At 33.7% G+C, this 22905-nt stretch overlaps 1 protein-coding gene across 3 annotated transcripts in view; it reads right to left on the bottom strand.

Annotated features, from left to right (window-relative positions):
• Positions 1–483: 483 nt before the first annotated feature.
• The window catches only part of LOC107146251 (zona pellucida binding protein), a 98297-nt gene continuing 75875 nt past the window's right edge, over positions 484–22905 (bottom strand). For all 3 annotated transcript variants that reach the window (XM_048786595.1, XM_048786594.1, XM_015490326.2), the window contains one exon: positions 484–1082. In XM_048786595.1, coding sequence (XP_048642552.1) covers positions 988–1082 — 95 coding nt within the window. In that variant the 3' untranslated portion in view covers positions 484–987. The remainder of the gene's footprint in view (positions 1083–22905) is intronic.

Raw genomic sequence — 22905 nt, forward strand, 5'->3', positions numbered from 1 at the left:
ATCAAAAAATATTTAGGAAATTGAGAAACTGTTCATTTTGTAAGTTATTTATGTATTTTCCTGGTACTTAAACCTTTGGTAAGTTTTCAAATTCAAATATAACATCCTTGTGTGAGAGAAGATAAATATTAGTCATGGTATCAGTAATAACTAACACATAATACTCATTTTTAATAGTGAAGTAAATAAAATGAAAGTTCTAATGAGTGATTTTTTTCTAGAGGTATTATCCAAAAAAAGAAATATCTTAGTCTCCCTACTGAGAAAGTTCAAATGTTGATCTAGGGAAATATAATGATTTCTCCATTTCATTCTGAAATGTCAGGGTAATTAAAGAGACTTTAAAATGGAAGTTTAAGATAGCCACATTGAGGAGAGAAAGGGAGAGAGAAGGGAAATTGCATGGAAATGGAAGGAGACCCTCAGGGTTACACAAAATTACACACAAGAGGAAGTGAGGGGAAAGGGGNACCCACAATGTGGTTTGGGTTAGGCCTTACACTAAAAAGACTAACAACTGCAGTAATAAGATGTAGGCTTTAAAACTGGCTTTGAACTGTGAAAGGGTGAACTAGAATAGTTAAATTTCCATAAAATTAAATCAAAGGATTGAAATAAGCTAAAATCAAAGTTATAAAAAAACGTGGTGACCTGAGTCCAGTGAATATATAGTAAAGAAAATGGGATACATATTTTTAAAACCCTGCAAAATCTTCTGGGCTAATCTAATACAGTATATTTAAAACTATTTTTTAAACAGTGATACAAGAGATATTCTGAAGTCATATGTAGGTTTAGCATTCATGGATAAAGATAACAGGATGTTCACACTTAAAAGTATGTGGACATACTATGATTAAAACAATGAGACCTTTTGTTGTAAAATCTGATTATTTAATTTTAGCATAATAGTGATTTATTATATATTAATATTTCAAAAATATATTTTTATGTTTAATAAACCACCAAATAATTCAAGATAATGTCCTATACGCATGCTTTTGCTCCATACACCAGACTGCTGTTGCACTGAAGGCAGTGAATTCCATCACGGGGATTATAAGATCCAGGGCTGCAGATCACTGTGAATAAACAATAAATTAGTAAGTAATATGCCCCCAAAATGTCACATAAATTAACTTTGTATGTAGCATAAATTGTCAAAGATTCTCTTAAGTGTTATTTTAATTGAGGTAAAATACATATAATATAATTTAATGTCTTTAACCCCTTTTAATTGTAACTTCAGTATTGTTAAGTATACTCACATGTATAACCAATTTCCAGAATATTTTCATCCTGCAAAACTGCAACTCTATGCCTATTAAAAACTCCTGTTTCTCTTCCCTCCTGCCTGGACCCCAGTTCTCTCATGAAAATATTAAGTAAACTACAAGGTACAGGACAAAGTAACTTCATAAGAGCGCTGAAAACAAGTCAAATATCTATAGCAATCCAGCGAACACACAGACAAAACAAAACAAAACAAAATACCTGCAAAAGAAAATAGTGGGGAAAACAGTGGGAAATTTTATGGCATTTTTACTCACTCATGCCCAACATCCTCCTCAATACAGTTCTGGGAAATTCCACTCCACATACTTGAGAGAACAGAGCAGACAGAATTGGCACTCTTAAATGCATGAGGGATGCCTGCCATTGGACTTGATGATGGCACAAGTCATATCTCAGGCCATAGGTATGGTTCCTAAAAACCATAACTACAAATCCATACATGCATGGGCAAGAGATTACGCATGAACACAATACCTAAGGCTATAAAAGAACCAAGGAAATTCTCAGAAAAATTAAGACATTTAATATCAGCCATGTATATGGAGGAATCATAAAAAAGAAACACCTATGGACAAAGCATATAAAGATGCTCAACATCAGTAATTGTAAGAGAAAGGCAAATAAAATCTATAATGAGGTATCACCTTATATAGATTAGTATGAGGAAAAATAAATGAATGTTGGTGAGGATGTGGAAAATTTGGAAACTTTTTGCCTTGTTAGTGGGAATACAAATCTTCTATGAAAAACACAAACATAATGGAGGTTCCTCAAAAAAATTAAATATAGAATTGCCATATGATCCAGCAAACCCACCTCTGAATGTATATCCAAAAAAAGTAAAAGCAAGATCTGAAAGAGATATTTACACACCCATGTTCAATGAAGCATTATTCATGGTAGTTAAGAGGGAGAAGCAACCAAGTTGTCCGCTGGTAGACGGGAGGACAAACATACATAAAATGGAAAATGCATAATAAAATTCACCCTCAAACAAGAAGGAAATCCTGTCATATGCTACAACACAAATAAGCCTGTGCTAAGTAAAATAAATCAATCACAAAAAAAAGACACTGCATGAGTCCCCTTAAAAGATGTTATCTGAAGTAGTCAAACTTATAGAAACAGAAAGAAAAACAGTAGCTACTAAGGGATTAGGGGTGTGTAATGGGAAATTGTTGTCCAGTGGATAAAAATTTTCAGTTATAAGTTCTGTTTAAATACACCAATGATAAAACAATCCTATCCGGCAATTACAAAAATATTTATTTACAATGTATTAGTATATAATATTTTGGGATAAATTTAACCAAGTTGGCAAAATACTAACACGGATCAGTGAAATAAACTAAAAGACACAAGTAAAAGAGAATACACTACATCACCATGGGTTAGAAGACAATACCATTAAAATGTAGCTCCACCCAAAGCTATTTATGGATTCGATGCAATTCCTATCAAAATTTAAATGACTTTTATTTTCCCCAGGTATAGAAATCTGCATCCTAAAATTCATTTGGAATCTCAAGATAAACCAAATAGCTAAAACACCTTGAGAAAGAAGGGCAGAGTTAGGATCTCATGCTTCCTAATTGTAAAACATAAAACTAGTAATCAAAACAATGTAGTGCTACCATAAAGAAAGCCATATAGACCAATGAAACAGAACTGAAGATCCAGTAATAAACTCATTGGGTCAAATGATTTCGATAATACTACTAAGATTATTCAATGAGGAGAGGGCAATTGTTTTTTCAATAAATGGTATTGAGAAAAATAGATATCCACATAAACTGAACATGGGCTCTTAACTTATATCATATAATGGATCCAAGACATAAACTTAAGAGCTAAAACTGTAAAATATTTAGAAGAAAATATTGGGGAAAAGTTTCATGACCCTGGATTTTGTAATGATTTCTCTCATTGACACAAAAACACACAAGGAATGAAAATAAATGCATTGAACTTCATTAAAATTTAAAACCTTTATTCATCAAAAGACCTTATGAATATAACAAAAAGGAAAGAATATTTGCAAATGATGTATCTAGTAAGGAGTTAATATCAAAATATACTTAAAACTCCTGCAACTCAACAATAACACAAAAACAACCCAGTTAAAAATTGATGTGGCTAATTGTGGGGTATGTGCCTTAAATCCTAGTGATTTGGGAGGCAGAAGCAGGAGGATTACAAGTTCAAAACTCAGCAACTTAATGAGACCCTGTCTCTAAATAAAAAATAAAAGGGCTGGGATGTAACTCACTGGCTAAGTGTCCCTATGTTCAATCCCCAGTACCAAAAAAAAAAAAAAGGTTAGAAGTCTTGAATAGATATTAACTCCAAAAAAAGACATTATAAAATGCCAATAATACATGAAAAGACCCTTAACATTAGAAATACAAATCTAAACCACAATGGGACACCATTTCAAACACATTAAAGATGGCAAGTATCACAATAACAGAAAATAAGAGCTGGTGAGGAATGAAGAAATTGTGAACCTCGTATTTTCTTAATGTGAATGTAAAATGGTTAAGCAGCTATGGACATAGTAATGATGGCTCCTCAAAAAATTAAGAATAGAATTACCATATGACCCAGAAATTCTGATTCTGGTATTTAGCTGAAAAACCTGAAATCAGGGTTTTAAAGACATATTTGAAGACTTTATAGTCTCAATGTCTCTATCTACCACCAAATTGACATGAAAGACTTAATCCCTGATGAGGATATATTTAGAGACAGTGTCTTTAAGATAGTAAACTTAAATGAGTAGAATTGGGCCATGATCCAATAGGACTAGTGTCAAATAAGAGACACCAGAGAGATTATGTGCACTCTCTTTTTTTTTTCTTTCTTTCCATCAACATGCACAAAGAAAAGGCAGAAAAGGCCGTGTGAGGACATAATCAGAGATGGTTATCTGCAACCAAGAAGAATACCTTTACCAGGAACTTATCTGAACAGAACCCTGATCTTCAAAACTGTGAGAAACTTAATTTCTGTTAAGACACCCAATCTATGAAATTTTATTGTGGCAACTTATCCTAATATAGATCCAAAAGAAATGACTACAGGAACTTAAGAGATATCTACACATCTGTGTTCTCTATAACATTAGTCACAATAGCCAAGAAGTGGATGCAACCTATTGCCCATTGCTTAAATGGAAAAATCAATCTCCCTCTTCCTCCCCATCTCTCCTTCACTCTCTCAACCCCCACACAAACTTACATGAGTGTACACCTAATGAAATGATTTTTGTGTGTTGACCTTGTATCCTACAACTTAATTCCTTTATTAGCTCTAACAGTTTTCGGGGGGGGGGTGTCCAAGTGCAATTTACATTTAAATGGTTTTGCTTCTTTTTATTTTTGGCAACACTATCAAAAACAATCTACATATTAAATATAATCCATATCAAAGTTCTATCAGCTTTATTTGAAGAAATGGAAAGATGATCCTCAAATTTACATGGAATTACAAGTGGTCTTAAGCGCCCGAAACTTGAAAATACAAACAAAGCTGACAAAATCGCACATGAAAATTTAAGAACTTACTAAAAATCTGCATAATAATAAACTATAATACTAGCATAAGGAAAAACATAATGGAACAGAATTGAGAATCTAGAAATAACCTTATATATCTAAGACAACTGATTTCCATCAATGATGAAAAGTGCATGAAATGTGAAAATAGACATTTCTTCAGCATAATTTTGGGATGACTAGGTAGCTGTATAGTTAAGAATGTATTTGGACTCATATTTCAAGCCACTTAGCACAAGGGTTGGGGTTGTGGCTCAGTGGTAGAGTACTTGCCTAGCATTTATGAGGCACTGGGTTTGATTGTCAGCACTGCATAAAAATAAGTGAATAAAATAAAGGTCTATCAACAACTAAAATATATATAGAACAAATTAGCACAAAATACATTGATGACTTATTTGAAGAAAATAGGAAACTTTTATATATTAGATTTTGTAATAGTGTCTTAGATATGACACTAATAGAATGAGCAATAAAAGAAAAATAATATATAAACCAAATCTCTAAATCTGTTTTAATAATAAATTTCCAGATTATTAATAATAATATAAAAGACAAATTAGAGGATACACGAAAATATTTGCAAAACATATACCCGCAAAGGTTTAAGATACAGAATTTCTGGAGCTTTTATTACTCAACCACGAAAAGACAAAAACTCAATTGGACAAAGGGGCAACAGACTTACATAGGCAACCCCCAAGAAGATACACAAATAGCCACCAAGCCCAGTAAAAGATGCTCAATATAACGTTGGTCATTTGGGAAATGCAAATTAACACCAAATGAGACACTACTTCATACACACTAAAATGGTTAAAAGTTGGGTTGTATGTTTTGTTGTCAAAGGAAAATAATAAGTGTTACCCAAGATATCATGTAACAAACAAGTAACCACAGATGTTACTAGTGGGACAATAAAATGTAGTAGCCACTGTGAAAAACAATTTGGCACATACTCAAAAAGTTAAAAACAGAATATGATCCAGCAATTCCATTATTGTTATTTACCCAAAACAACAGAAAATGCGTAGTTAAGCAGATACATTTTCATCAATGTTCACAGCAGCAGAAACCACAATATTCAAAATTTGGAAACACTCCAAATGCTATGAATGGAGAGATTATACATATTTATAATATATATATATATATATATAATTTGTATACATAGTATGAAATATTATTTAGCCACAAGTAGAAATGCAGTACTGATATATACTACATCATGCTAAGTAATACATTATGCTAAGTGAAATAAACCAAATATAAAATGATACATATTTTGTGTTTTCATTTATGTGAAATATCCAGAATAGATAAATCTACAGAGACAGAAAGTCAACTGGTAACTGCCAGAGTTTCAGGGTAGAGGAGAATGGGAATAACTGCTTAATAAATATAGGGTTTCTTGCTGAAGTAATTAAATTGTTTTAGAACAAGATATAGTGGTTTCCTAACACTGTGATTATATTAAAAGCTACAAAATTTCACATTAAAATGTCCAATTTTATATTGTATAATTTGAACTCAGTAAAAAGAATGAATAGTTTCATTTGATGCATGGGCCAGTATAAATTTGTGTAACATGGATGTAACTGATAAACAAAAAGAGAGGACAGACTGAAAGATGTAGAAAACAACAAGTAAATAAATAAATAAATAAATGCCCCAATGCCCTTAATTTAATGACAGTCATCAAAGAATAAGACAAAGAAACTCAGGATACACTCAATATAAAATTGACAAAGATTTCCATTCTCAGGCACTAGAATCAAACTGTTGTAATCCCTGAATAAAGAGAAACTCTGAAAAGTATGCAGAAAAATACTCAAAATATGACAGAGTTTGGGGAGATCTATATGAATAGAAGCTCACTTTTAATCAGAAAAAATATATCGTTCAACACTAAAGGTTAAAAAAAGATGCTTTGTAATAAAAAGTAGAATATTGAGGATTATAATGCTGCAACAAAAGGTAGGCTAAAGGAAGTTCCTTAGCCTGAACTTAGAAGTATAAGCTACTATTACCAGAATCAATTTAGTATCTTGCTTGAAACAACCAAAAATAATAGCAACTATGCAAAACACATGGAAATAATGTTTTCCAAGATACTGGATATTGAATCATAAGGGACAGTGATCCATTAGAGATAGGAAACAAAAAATATGAGTCCTACAAGAGTAAGCCTAAAATTAATAAGCAGTTGCCATTGCTTATTGCCAAAAGTTCCCAAATTATGGCACAGGGCACTAAGATAAGCCCAAAAAAGTCCCTGAATTGAAGAGAATAACCAAGCTAAGAGTTGGAGAAGACAAAAACAAAACAAAACAAAAAAAAAAAAACTAGAGTTCTTAAGACTGTGTACCACAGATAAGGTAGCTGCATAAAGACAGAACTTTGGAGATGATCAGTACATCTTTCCCAAATATAAAAAACAAATCAGCACAGTGTGAGGAGGAAGTTAACCTCAGGCTAGGGAAAGAACCATCTATTTTGACAGCATTAAAAGGAATGGTGCCTAGTAATCATTCAGGCTGATTAACAGTGTGTGTTCCCAACAGCCAGAAAGGAAAACTCATAATTCACAGGCCACTGGGAAGAGGATTTAGGAAGATAGAGGAAATAATTACCTCTAGACAGAACACTGAACTGGAATTTCCTACCAAATTATAATAGTAAGACATAAAATGATAAAAAATAATGTCTGCAGGAGCACAAAAGCAGCCAGCACCAAATAACATAAAATTCAAAAAAAAAATCTATAATCTAAACAAAGATGACCAGTATGAAAAGAGACAGTTTTTATGGTTTGGATTTGAGGTATCCCATAACAGACACTGTTTATGTAGGAATGTGCAGAGATGAAATGACTGGATTGTGAGAGCTATAATCTAATCAGTACATCATGGTATGGACTAAGAGGATGATTAAGCTATACTGTAAGGAGTACAGCTGGAGGTGGTATATCCCTGGAGACATACCCTAGAAGGGTTCTTTTTCCCTGTGGCTCCTTCCTTTTTTTTTTTTTTTCTCTCTGCTTCCTGACTACCAGGAGGCGAGTAGTACTACTCTACCACCTCTTCCACCATGATATTCTGCCTCACTTTGGGTCCAGAGCAACGGACATAGCCCACCATAGACTACACTTCTGAAACCATCAGCCAAAATAAACTTATCTTTCTCTAAGTTGTTCTTGTTATATATTTTTGTCCCAGCAATGCAAAGCTGACAAAATAGAAATTGGTACCAAGAAGTGGGGTTTTTACCATGAGTAACTTGATGGTATGGTTCAGAAGCTTTTGGAGAAGGAAGGTTTGTGGAAGAAGCAAGGAAGACTTTGAAGATGCAGATGGGAGAAGTTTTAAGAATATTGCAAGTGGAGCTTCATTGGTGATTCTGATGGGAATTCAGAAGATCAACAGGCAAACAGTAAAGACTTCTCATGAGGTTCCAGGGGGAATGAAAATTATATTGGGAATTGGACTAGATGTAACTTATGTTATATTCTGGAAAAATTTTTTTATCCATGTCCTGAGACTTTATGTAAGGCTGGATTTAAAGGTGATAAACTAATTAATCTGGTAGAGGAAATTTTAAGGCAGCAAAGCATTTCAGGTGGTGGGATGGATTTTCCTGGCAACTTTTAGCCAGGTTCATTGTAAGAACAGGGAACATAATTCAGAAAAAGCAGATTTTAAAAACTTGCAGTATGGCCAGAAAAGTGCATATAAAACAGGAGCCAAGAAAGGTATGCTTGTTGAAGAGATTGTAGCCACTAAAGAGATACTAAGAACTGTGTACAGACAATAGGAAAGATGTCTGAGGGCATCTCAGAAATCTGCAAGACTACATCCCTTGCTGGCTCAAAGGTTTAGAAGGGGAAATTCCCTTGCATAGGGGAGTCTAGGATATTGTCTTCCCTGTGCTCAGCCACCTCCACACTCAGAGGCTACTGCAGTCATCATCCCCAGGGCTAGCAGAAGACCCTGGCGTCATCCACATGGTGCTGGTTTTGCAGGAATACAGGATGCTAGAGTAAGGGGGTCATGGAGGCTTCCCCTGAGATTACTAAGGAAGGTTTGGAGTCAGGCAAAGTGTGGCAGGGTTGTAATTCCTGTGAGCAGCCTCTGAAAGGGTGATGTGTAAAGTTGTAAAGGTAAAGCTGAAGTTGAAATGGAGACTCCAGGAATTAAGAGGATCCATAAATGGTGTCTGCTAAGGAAAGCTTGTGAATGAAGTCCAAAGGGGTGGGCTATCCAACCTTGTTGGAGAGAACATCTCATGACAATATACCCCAGGTGCCAAATGTGGCTATAGGACTTGTTAGCCCAGCTGAGTTTTGATATTGTTTTGGTCCCATCCCTTCTTGCTATGCCCCTATTCCTCCCTTTTGGAATGGGAATGCTTACTCTGCATCACTATATATTAAACATATGTAACTTGCATTTGATCTTCATAAGGACTCACAGCCAAGGCTTTGCCTTGACTCTCAGATGAGATTGGAACTTAGACCTTTGGACAATTCTGGAACTATCGAGACTATGGAGACCTGGAGATGAATTAAAAACATTTTGCTTTGGATGATGAACCTGAGTTGGGGATGAGGGGAAAAATGTTATGGTTTTTATGAGGCATTACCTCCAAAGCAGGGAAGTTTAGAGATGAAATTATTAAATTGTGAGAACTGTAACATAATTATTCCATCCTAGTTTGAATGGAATTACTAGATAGTAACTGTAGGCAGCTGGAGCATGGCTGGAGGAGGTAGACACTGGGAGCATGCCCTGGAAGTGTTCACCTTCCCTGTGGCCCTTTCCCCTTTTTCTCTCTCCTTTTTGGCTGCCATGAGATAAGTTGCACTCCTTCACAACTCCCTTCCACCAAGATGTTCTGTCTCACCCTGGGCCCACAGTAACTGACTCGGCAAACCATGGACTATACTTCTGAAACCATGAGCCAAAATAAATTCTTCTTCCTTTAAATTGTTTTTATGACTTATTTTGGTCACAGAAACACAAAGCTGACTAACACAGGCAGGAAAATATAAGCCACAATAAAGAGGATAATCAAATAATCAGAATTAAACTAGAACCAAGGCAATCAAATAACTGTGCACTGAAAACTACACAAGCATTAGTAAAAGAAACTAAAAACCATCTAAATAAATAAACTTTCTGTATTCATGAATAGGAAGACATTATTATTAAGCTATCAGTATTACCTAAAGCAAATTATCAAATTCAATGCAATTCCTATCAGAATGTTAATATCCGTTTTTTAAGAAATGGAAATGGCAATCCTCAAATTCATATCGGAATAGACAAAACATTTTATCATGTAGTAGAATAAAGTCGTAGTATATAACTCTTCCAATTTCAAAATTTACTATAAAGCTACACAATAAAAACAGTTTAATTATGTCATCAGGACAGTCATATAAAACAGTGAAATAGAAATTAACTCATCTATGATTAACTGATTACTGATAAGGGTTCCAAGTACTCTAGTTATATAAATAATCATGTTGTCAACAAATGATGCAGGGACAATTAGTGTTCCATGTGTGGAAGAAAAAAATGGATCCCACATCTCACACCATATATACTTATTAACTCTAATTCAATCTATGTCATAAATATAAGAGCAAAAATTTTAAAAATTCCTAGGGGAAAAAGAAACACAGGGCTAAGACTTGATAACTTTGGATAAGGCAACAGATTATTTGATATGACCAAAAAGCATTAAGGAACAAAAGAATAAGCTAATTTGGAGTTCATTAAAACTAAAAACATTTGTATATCAAAGTACAACTGGAAAAGTAGAAATGTTTACAGAGTCTATGTCTAACTACCAAAATATGTAAGCCCTAATCATAAGAAAATCGGACTGATTATATTAATATCTAATAAAGTAGATTTCATGCAAGGAATATTACCAGGTACATATAGGCATATTATATAATAATGAAGGTATAAAAAGTGTTTCACTTCACATTCTAAAATTTACTTTGTTACCTATTAATATAACCACTTCAGTTTTCTTATGACAGTCCTTTCTGTTGTCAGACTTATTTGAAAAGGAATACAGTTTTTCTTTTCATTTCCTCATCTCCACTTTCCCCTCCCTAATGGGGGGCCAGGAAACCAAATTAATTTTGCTCATCCTAGGTTGAGTTATCTGTCTTTGAGCTTACAGCTACCACAGGAACCATGTAATTCACACTTGGGGGATGGATTAGAAGATCTAAGGAATGGCTATTTCCCAAATTAACAAGTGTATCACAATCCTCAGTCAGAGAACACCTGGAATGGTGCCTTTAAAAAGCTTCTTTAAAATAAGCCCTCTGTTCTTCCTGATGGGCAGAACCACAACCTCAGGGACAGGAGTCCTTCGGCTTCTCCTTTACTAGCAAAGCAATAAACCTTCTTTTTCCATTTTCTCAAAACCATTCTTATTAAATTGGCATGAATGGGCATTAGGGACAAAAACTGAGCTTTTGGTAACAGAGTGGCAAATCACATGCACAGAAAGCAGTCCTAAATGTCTATTTATCTAACTACTGAATTTAAAAATATATAGCAGAACTACTAAAAGTAGTTTAGTAGAAATGGACAAATTCACAACTATAGTCAGGAGCTTCAAGCATTCAACTCTCACAAACTGATATAATAAACTGAAAATATAAACAACAGGGAAGCTGGGTATAGGCACACTCCTATAATCCCAGCTTCTTGAAGGCTCACATAGGAGACTTTCAAATCAGAGGCCAACCTGAGCAACTTCATGAGACCTTCCTTCAAAATAAAATTTTGAAATTCTGAGAGTATAGCTCAGTAGCAGAGCACTTGTCTAACTTGCCTAGCATGTGCAAGGCCCTGAGCTCAATCTCCTGAATCACAAAAACTAAACCAAAAAAAAAGACGAATACAGAAAATTTAACTTCTGTAAACATGAACATCCATCAAGATATGTTCTGAACCACAAAACGATTCAAAACCACTTAAAAGAATTAAAGCAATACAGAATAAATTTTTTAAAGATAAGAAATTTAGGTGTAAATAAACATGTATATGTTGGAAATTTTCAGGTATATGGGAATTTAAAAAAAAAAACTACTGAATATGACCTGGGTCAAAGAAAATTACAAAAAATATTTGAACTGACTGAAAACTTGACATATCTACAAAAATTACAAATAGGGTGATACAGTTAAATTAATGTTAGAGAAAATATATAGCTTCAGATACTTATAAAAGGAAAAAAAAGTATCAAATCAAAGGTCTAGGCTACACTGCAGCACATTAATTTCCAGATGCAAATGAAAGAAAATAGTTTAGAAAATGTTAAACGTATGAGACAAAATTAATGAAACAGAAAACAGACAAATACTAGAAAAACTAAATGCGGGTTCTGTGAAAAGATTAATAAAATTTATCAGGAAAAAAAAATGAGTAATATTAGGAATAAGAAAATATCACAATAATCTTGTGACCCATTAAAGAAAAAAATATGTTGTTCAATTTGTGGAATAAATTTGAATATCAATATAAAATGGACACAAATTATCAAAACAGGCACAGAAAACCTGAAAAGTTCTATTGTGATTAGTTATTGAATTGTCATTAAAGTTATTCCCAATGAGAGTTACAATTTTGCTATTGTGGTCTAGTCTCCTAATGTCCTTTCATCCCACTGATAACAATTATGAAATCAGACTAAAATGAAATATCTACACAAAAAAAATGAGGGTTGGGAAAGGAGAAAAACTGGGGAATGATATTGGCCAAATTTTATTCTTACATTTGTGTGTATGCACAAATATGTAAAAATGAATCCCATCATTATGTACAACTATAATGCATCACTAAAAAATATGGGAAAAAAACAAAGGAAATTAAGGGAATTTAAAAGGGTAGTTGAAATAAGCAACTAACAAAGGTAAGAGTTTGCTATTTGTTCTAATTTTTTTCTCTCAGAGGGAAACCATGAGGGTGGATTGAGTTTCAGAGTAGCATATGCCAGTACATGAAACTATGAGAGCAGACTGACCATCTTTCTGGCCAATGGAACCAAGGAATGAAGCCTGAAGACATGACCAGATGAAGGCAAAATCTTGGACAAAGAACAATTCAGAAAGAGTTTGATTTATTCTATGTATGGCTCTGGATTAGGCTCAATAAACTTCCTGAACCACACATACATAAGATACATCTTTTTTTTTCCTTATCTATCTATTTATTTATTTATTTTTTAGTTTTTGGCGGACACACATCTTTGTATGTGGTGCTGAGGATTGAATCCGGGCCACATGCATGCCAGGCAAGAGCGCTACCGCTTGAGCCACATCCCCAGCCCCATACATAAGATACATCTAAGCCAGCATTAAAAGATTAGAAAACCGAACTGAAATTTGAAACCATAACAATCTCATACTAACCCTTGAACACAAGTATAAGAGAAAGGCCAACATAGTAAAGTCTTTGAACATGATATTTAAATTATAGTAAACAGAAAAAAGGAATTCATGATCTAAATTTAGATGGATATATTTCCTGCTTAAATAAAAATGTTAACTTTCTCTAAATAATTTGAGCAGAACTCAGGTGATACATAATGTAACATTCATCACTCTAAGATGTAATGCAAACTAAACCACAGAAAAATAAAAGACAATGATATCTATTATCAAGAGAGAAGACAAATAGTAACCTCAAGGACAGATGTTTGAAATATCAGGCAATAACTTTGAAACAGCTATAATAAATAAGTTCCAAGAAAAAGTCAAAAGCATACTTGAAATAAATGAAAAGACAGTAAATCTTAGCAGATAAACAGAAGTAATAAAAAATGAAAAATTAAATATTTAAATACAGAATATCTGCAATAAAAATTTAGTGATAAACTTAACAGAAGAATGGAGATGAAGCAGAGAAAGTAAAACACTTTAAGATACATTAATTTATCCAACTGAAGAGTAAATAACTAAAAAAATGATGGGGGGAGAAAAGGATAGTATTAACAGATATAACCGATGGGTAAAATGGTCACTACAGAAGAGGAGTTTGAAAAGAAGGGAGACGGGCAATAGAAAAGGCAACAATACATATCAATTGGTGATGAACATAAATTTAAAGATTGAAGGATCTCAGGGAGCCCCCAGAAAGATAAATATAAAGGAAACCATGTTTAGAAACATAATAATCAAAATGGGAATACAAGAAAAACCTGGAAATTTGATAAAAAAAAATGAGAAATTATGTACAAGGAAAGAACAATTCAAATCTGGGAATATTTTACCCAAATCTATGTTAGTCAGAAGACAAAATAGAATATTGAAGGGATGAGAAAAACAAAAGCAAAATCAAACCCTGATTAGCATACTCTGTAAAACTATATTTCAAGAAATGAAGAACACATAGAAAATAGAATTCATGGAACTGAGGTTGTGGCTCAGTGGTAGAGTGCTTGCCTAGCATGTGAGAAGCACTGGGTTTGATTCTCAGCATTGCAGATGAAAAAGGCAATATCACAACAGACACTACAGAAATACAGAAGATAGAAATTATTTTGAAACCTTATACTTGAATAAAATAGAAGATAGTAAAGACATCGATAAATTCCTTAAGTCATATGATCTGCCCAGATTGAGTCAGGAAGATATACACAACTTAAACAGACCAAAATCAAGTGAGGAAATAGAAGAAGCCATCAAAAGATTACCAACCAAGAAAAGCCCAGGACCGGACAGATATACAGCCAAGTTTTACAAGACCTTTAAAGAAGAACTAATACCAATACTCTTCAATCTATTTTAGGAAACAGAAAAAGAGGGAGTACTTTCAAATTCATTCTACGAGGCCAATATCACACTGATTCCAAAACCAGACAAAGACACCTCAAAGAAAGAAACCTTCAGAATAATATCTTTAATGAATATGGATGCAAAAATCCTCAATAAAATTCTGGCAAATCAGATACAAAAACATAAAACATCAATAGACTTAAAGATAAGAACCATATGATCATCTCGATAGACGCAGAAAAAGCATTCGACCAAGTACAGCATCCCTTTATGTTCAAAACACTAGAAAAACTAGGGATAACAGGAAGTTACCTCAACATTGTAAAAGCTATCTATGCTAAGCTTCAGGTTAGCATCATTATAAACGGAGAAAAACTGAAGGCATTCCCTCTAAAATCTGGAACAAGACAGGATGCCCTCTCTCACCACTTCTATTCAACATAGTTCTCAAAACACTGGCCACAGCAATTAGACAGACAAAAGAAATTAAAGGCATAAATATAGGAAAAGAAGAACTTAAATTAGCACTATTTGTGGATGACATGATCCTATACCTAGCAGACCCAAAAGGTTCTACCAAGAAACTTCTAGAGCTAGTAAATGAATTCAGCAAAGTGGCAGGATATAAAATCAACACGCATAAATCAAAGGCATTCCTGTATATCAGTGACAAATCCTTTGAAATGGAAATGAGGATAACCATCCCATTTCACAATATCCTCAACAAAATAAAATACTTGTGAATCAACCTAACAAAAGAGGTGAAAGACCTATACAATGAAAACTACAGAACCCTAAAGAGAGAAATAGAAGAAGACCTTAGAAGATGGAAAGATATACTCTGCTCATGGATAGGCAGAACTAATATCATTAAAATGGCGATATTACCAAAAGTACTTTATAGGTTTAATGCAATGCCAATCAAAATCCCAACGGCATTTCTCACAAAAATAGAAAAAGCAATCATGAAATTCCTCTGGAAAAATAAAAGACCCAGAATAGCAAAAGCAATTCTAAGCAGGAAGAGTGAAACAGGCGGTATAGCGATACCAGATTTTAAACTATACTACAGAGCAATAGTAACAAAAACAGCATGGTACTGGTACCAAAACAGGCGGGTAGACCAATGGTACAGAATAGAGGACACAGAGACCAATCCACAAAATTACAACTACCTTATATTAGACAAAGGTGCTAAAAGCATGCAATGGAGAAAGGATAGCATCTTCAACAAATGGTGCTGGGAAAACTGGAAATCCATACGCAACAAAATGAAATTGAATCCCTTTCTCTCGCCATGCACAAAAGTTAACTCAAAATGGATCAAGGAGCTTGATATCAAATCAGAGACACGGCGTCTGATAGAAGAAAAAGTTGGCTACGATCTACATACTGTGGGGTCGGGCTCCAAATTCCTCAATAGGACACCCATAGCACAAGAGATAATAACTAGAATCAAGAAATGGGACTTACTCAAACTAAAAAGTTTTTTCTCAGAAAAAGAAACAATAAGAGAGGTAAATAGGGAGCCTACATCCTGGGAACAACTCTTTACTCCTCACACTTCAGATAGAGCCCTAATATCCAGAGTATACAAAGAACTCAAAAAATTAAACAATAAGATAACAAATAACCCAATCAACAAATGGTCCAAGGACCTGAACAGACACTTCTCAGAGGAGGACATACAATCAATCAACAAGTACATGAAAAAATGCTCACCATCTCTAGCAGTCAGAGAAATGCAAATCAAAACCACCCTAAGATACCATCTCACTCCAGTAAGATTGGCAGCCATTATGAAGTCAAACAACAACAAGTGCTGGCGAGGATGTGGGGAAAAGGGTACACTTGTACATTGCTGGTGGGACTGCAAATTGGTGCGGCCAATTTGGAAAACATTATGGAGATTCCTTGGAAAGCTGGGAATGGAACCACCATTTGACCCAGCTATTCCCCTTCTTGGACTATTCCCAAAAGACCTAAAAAGAGCATTCTACAAGGATACAGCTACATCAATGTTCATAGAAGCACAATTCACAATAGCTAGACTGTGGAACCAACCCAGATGCCCTTCAATAGATGTATGGATAAAAAAATGTGGCATTTATACACAATGGGATATTACTCAGCACTAAAAAATAACAAAATCATGGCATTTGCAGGGAAATGGATGGCATTAGAGAAGATTATGCTAAGTGAAGTTAGCCAATCCCTAAAAAACAATTGCCGAATGTCTTCTTTGATATAAGGAGGGCAACTCAAAACAGAGCAGGGAGGAAGAGCATGAGAAGAAGATTACCACTAAGCAAGGATGAGAGGTGGGAGGGAATGGAGAGAGAAGGGGAATTGCACGGAAGATGGAAGAAGACCCTCATTTTTCTACAAAATTACATATAAGAGGATGTGAGGGGAAAGGGGAAAAAAGAGAGAGAGAGAAATGAGTTACAGTAGATGGGGTAGAGAGAGATAATGGGAGGGGACGGGAGGGGAGGGAGGATAGGAAGGGGATAGGAAAGGTAGCAGAATACAACAGACACTTGTATAGCAGTATGTATAAACGTGGCTGTATAACCAATGTGATCCTATAATCTGTACACATGGTAAAAATAAGAATTCATATCCCTTTTGAATCAAATGTATGATATATGATATGTCAAGATCATTGTAATGTTTTGAGCAACCAAAAAGAATAAATAAATAAATAAATGAAAAGAAAATAGAAGCCTTCTTGAGATACCAGAAAAATAAAACAATTTGCCAGCAGCATACTTTCTCCACAGTAACTGCTCATGAAAATTCTTTTAGATGAAACAAAAAAGAGGGAAAATCTTCTGGGAAAAAAAGAAGAGTACAAGCACTAGTAAACTTCTGAATAATTAAAGAAGACTATTTGTTTTCCTTCTCTAGTCCTTTAAAATAGGCGAGATTCTTTTAGTTCAAAATACAATACTGTTTTGAGGATTTTTTAATATTATATGAAATACATATAACTAAACCAATAGTGAAAGGGTAGTGATACATTAATGAGTATGTTTTCTACATTTTATGTGAAGTTGTGCAATATTAAGTCTAAGTAGACAATAAAATTATAGTATTATAATTTATATCACAACATACAAAAATATAAAGGAAAATTAAATAGACTAAATAAAACTGAAAAGCTATCATATATTAAAAATATTCAGAAACTATTAAAAAGCAGCAAAAGAGAACCAAAGAACAAAGGAAACAAACAGAAAACAAAAATAAACATTTTAAAAAAGCAAGACTCAAGTATAATCTTCCTACAATATATACAGATAAGCTAAAAGTAAATGAAGGTAGGAAAAGCCTTATCACGAAAATATTCGGAATAAGAATTTGGGAACCACTATACTACTAGTAAAAAGAAAAAAAAATCAAGCAAAAGAGCAATTTGTCATATTGACAAAATGAGCAATTATTCAGGAAAATTTAAATAGTTTTAAATCTCTATGCACCTAATAACAGTTTTAAAATGGAAGCAAAAAATGACAGAATAAAAGTTTTAAATAAATAAGTACACTATCAGTAAATAGATTTTAAACTAGTAATTACTTTCATCTGCTTATATTTATAAAACACTACCTTCAGTAACTGCAAAACACCCTTTTTTGGGGATCAGTTATGGTATCTTCACCAACATAGCTCATATGCCATGAGTTATAAAACCAATCCAATTAAATGTCTTATGAATATAAACATAGAGAACAATGAGACACAGGTTGAACATCTCTAATCTGAAAATCAAAAATCTGAATCTTTTTGAGCATGTATGTGATGTATGTATGTGATGCCACAGTGGAAAATCCACACTTGACCTTGTGTGACAAGTTGCAGTTAAAACTCAAATATACTAAAAACACTGCAAAAAATCAACTTGAGGCCTTGTATGCGAAGTGCATATGAAGCATAAATACATTTTGTGTTTAGGCTTGGGACCGTTCCCAAAGACATCTCATTTAGTATGTAACAATTCCACACACACACTCCCCCCAAATATCTGAAGTCCGAAATACTTCTGTTTTCAAGCATTTTAGATAATTTTTAATCTCTGAAAATATTTTGAATTTTACTACAATGAACATAACTCATTGAAATTAATGGGATGAATATAAAGCACAATTTAAAATAAATTTAATGATTATGCATGTTGATTTTTAAAAAAGGGATGCTTTAGAAGTCATTACCCATAAAGAAATTCAAAGAAATATACAAAAATTTCCATGAATTTTGCAAAATAGCAAGAGGCAAGGCCAATGAACTAAAGCAATAATATTTCTAAATAACAGTTTTGATCGATTGCAAACCAAAATAAAAACCACTACTTAAAGTAGCTATCTACAAAGTAAAATTAACTAGATAAGAATCTATAAGACATATATGATGATAACTGTAAACTGCTAATGAAAGAACACTTAAATAAATGGACAGACACTATGTTCATGGATGAGAAGACTTAAGATAGTAAAATAATCAAATCTAATAAATCCTAAATTGATCAATTAACATACATACTATCATAATTTCAGAAAGATCTTTTTTAAAAAATACAGATATATTGGGCTGGGGATGTGGCTCAAGCGGTAACACACTCACCTACCATGCGCCACTGGGTTCGATCCTCAGCACCACATAAAAATAAAATAAAAAGATGTTGTGTCCACCAAAAACTAAAAAAATAAATATTTAAAAATTCTCTCTCTCTCTCTCTCTCTCAAAAAAAAAAAAAATACAGATATACTTATTTTAAATTTCCTAAGGAAAGCAAAGGGATTAGAAGCTGGAACAGGAAACAGCATCATAAGAGGAAAAAAATGATTGGGAGAGATCAGTCCACTGGTCTTAAAGACTTAACAGGAATAATAATAAAGACTGTGTTATTAATAAAGGGATTACACATAGATCAATGGTACAGACTTCTAAACTGGTTAATTCCAGCCAGTATGGAAGGATAAAATAACACCAATGCTACAGAAACACTTTGAGATAGTAAAGTAAGAGGAAAACAAAGCCCAATTCATTTATAAGACCAACATAAACTTAATCCAAAAACATGATAAAGACATAATAAAAAATTAAATATTCTAATTTAGAAAGGTATAAATATTAACAAATCAAAAATAAATAAAATAATTAATAGCATGTAGGGTTTATGTCAGGAAAGAAACATTGACTCAACATTAGAAAATCAATAAAAGCAAATAATACTAATAATAAAGAAGAAAAATCATGAAAGTATTTCACTAGATACAGAAAAGTCACTGAGAAAATTCACTATTCATGATAAATATTTAAGAAAACTAGGAAACTGCTTCAAACTGACAAAGAACATCTAAGAAAATCCTACAGCTAACAACATAATTAAAAATTAAAGAGTTATTTGTTTTATCTCTAGTACTGGAACAGGGCAAGAATGGCTTTTTTCCCACTTCTTCATAACACTATACTAGAGAATTAGTAATTAAAATAAAGCAAGTAACCACCATACAATAATCATGGGAGACTTCAACACACCTCTCTCGCCACTGGACAGATCTTCCAAACAAAAGTTGAATAAGGAAACTATAGAACTCAATAACACTATTAATAACCTAGACTTAATTGACATATATAGAATATACCACCCAACATCAAGCAGTTACACTTTTTTCTCAGCAGCACATGGATCCTTCTCAAAAATAGATCATATATTATGTCACAGGGCAACTCTTAGACAATATAAAGGAGTAGAGATAATACCATGCATCTTATCTGATCATAATGGAATGAAACTGAAAATCAACGATAAAAGAAGGAAGGAAAAAGCATACATCACTTGGAGAATGAACAATAGGTTACTGAATGATCAATGGGTTATAGAAGACATCAAGGAGGAAATTAAAAAATTCTTAGAGATAAATGAAAACACAGACACAACATATCGGAATCTATGGGACACATTGAAAGCAGTTCTAAGAGGAAAATTCATTGCTTGGAGTTCATTCCTTAAAAAAAGAAAAAACCAACAAATAAATGATCTCATACTTCATCTCAAAATCCTTGAAAAAGAAGAGCAAAACAACAGCAAAAGAAGTAGAAGGCAAGAAATAATGAAAATCAGAGCTGAAATTAATGAAATCGAAACAAAAGAAACAATTGAAAAAATTGACAAAACTAAAAGTTGGTTCTTTGAAAAAATAAACAAAATCGACAGACCCTTAGCCATGCTAGCGAAGAGAAGAAGAGAGAGAACTCAAATTACTAGCATACGGGATGAAAAAGGCAATATCACAACAGACACTTCAGAAATACAGAAGATAATCAAAAACTATTTTGAATCCTTATACTCCAATAAATTAGAAGATAGTGAAGGCATAGATAAATTTCTTAAGTCATATGATCTGCCCAGATTGAGTCAGGAGGATATAGACAACCTAAACAGACCAATATCAATTGAGGAAATAGAAGAAACCATCAAAAGACTACCAACTAAGAAAAGCCCAGGACCGGATGGGTATACAGCAGAGTTTTACAAAACCTTTAAAGAGGAACTAATACCAATACTTTTCAAGCTACTTCAGGAAATAGAAAAAGAGGGAGAACTTCCAAATTCATTCTACGAGGCCAACATCACCCTGATACCTAAACCAGACAAAGACACTTCAAAGAAAGAAAACTACAGACCAATATCTCTAATGAACCTAGATGCAAAAATCCTCAATAAAATTCTGGCGAATCGGATACAAAAACATATCAAAAAAATTGTACACCATGATCAAGTAGGATTCATCCCTGGGATGCAAGGCTGGTTCAATATACGGAAATCAATAAATGTTATTCACCACATCAATAGACTTAAAAATAAGAACCATATGATCATCTCGATAGATGCGGAAAAAGCATTCGACAAAGTACAGCATCCCTTTATGTTCAAAACTCTAGAAAAACTAGGGATAACAGGAACATACCTCAATATTGTAAAAGCAATCTATGCTAAGCCTCAGGCTAGCATCATTCTGAATGGAGAAAAACTGAAGGCATTCCCTCTAAAATCTGGAACAAGACAGGGATGCCCTCTCTCTCCACTTCTGTTCAACATAGTTCTCGAAACACTGGCCAGAGCAATTAGACAGACGAAAGAAATTAAAGGCATCAAAATAGGAAAAGAAGAACTTAAATTATCACTATTTGCAGATGATATGATTCTATACCTAGCAGACCCAAAAGGCTCTACAAAGAAACTATTAGAGCTAATAAATGAATTCAGCAAAGTGGCAGGATATAAAATCAACACGCATAAATCAAAGGCATTCCTGTATATCAGCGACAAATCCTCTGAAATGGAAATGAGGACAACCACTCCATTCACAATATCTTCAAAAAAAATAAAATACTTGGGAATCAACCTAACAAAAGAGGTGAAAGACTTATACAATGAAAACTACAGAACCCTAAAGAGAGAAATAGAAGAAGATCTTAGAAGATGGAAAAATATACCCTGTTCATGGATAGGCAGAACTAACATCATCAAAATGGCGATATTACCAAAAGTTCTCTATAGGTTTAATGCAATGCCAATCAAAATCCCAACGGCATTTCTTGTAGAAATAGAGAAAGCAATCATGAAATTCATATGGAAAAATAAAAGACCCAGAATAGCAAAAACAATGCTAAGCAGGAAGTGTGAATCAGGCGGTATAGCGATACCAGACTTCAAACTATACTACAGAGCAATAGTAACAAAAACAGCATGGTACTGGTACCAAAACAGGCGGGTGGACCAATGGTACAGAATAGAGGACACAGAAACCAATCCACAAAACTACAACTATCTTATATTTGATAAAGGGGCTAAAAGCATGCAATGGAGGAAGGATAGCATCTTCAACAAATGGTGCTGGGAAAACTGGAAATCCATATGCAACAAAATGAAACTGAATCCCTTTCTCTCGCCATGCACAAAAGTTAATTCAAAATGGATCAAGGAGCTTGATATCAAATCAGAGACACGCCGTCTGATAGAAGAAAAAGTTGGCTACGATCTACATACTGTGGGGTCGGGCTCCAAATTCCTCAATAGGACACCCATAGCACAAAAGTTAATAACTAGAATCAACAAATGGGACTTACTCAAACTAAAAAGTTTTTTCTCAGCAAAAGAAACAATAAGAGAGGTAAATAGGGAGCCTACACCCTGGGAACAAATCTTTACTCCTCACACTTCAGATAGAGCCCTAATATCCA

The sequence above is a fragment of the Marmota marmota genome, unplaced genomic scaffold (assembly GCF_001458135.2).
Source record: "Marmota marmota marmota unplaced genomic scaffold, marMar, whole genome shotgun sequence".
Taxonomy (NCBI): domain Eukaryota; kingdom Metazoa; phylum Chordata; class Mammalia; order Rodentia; family Sciuridae; genus Marmota; species Marmota marmota.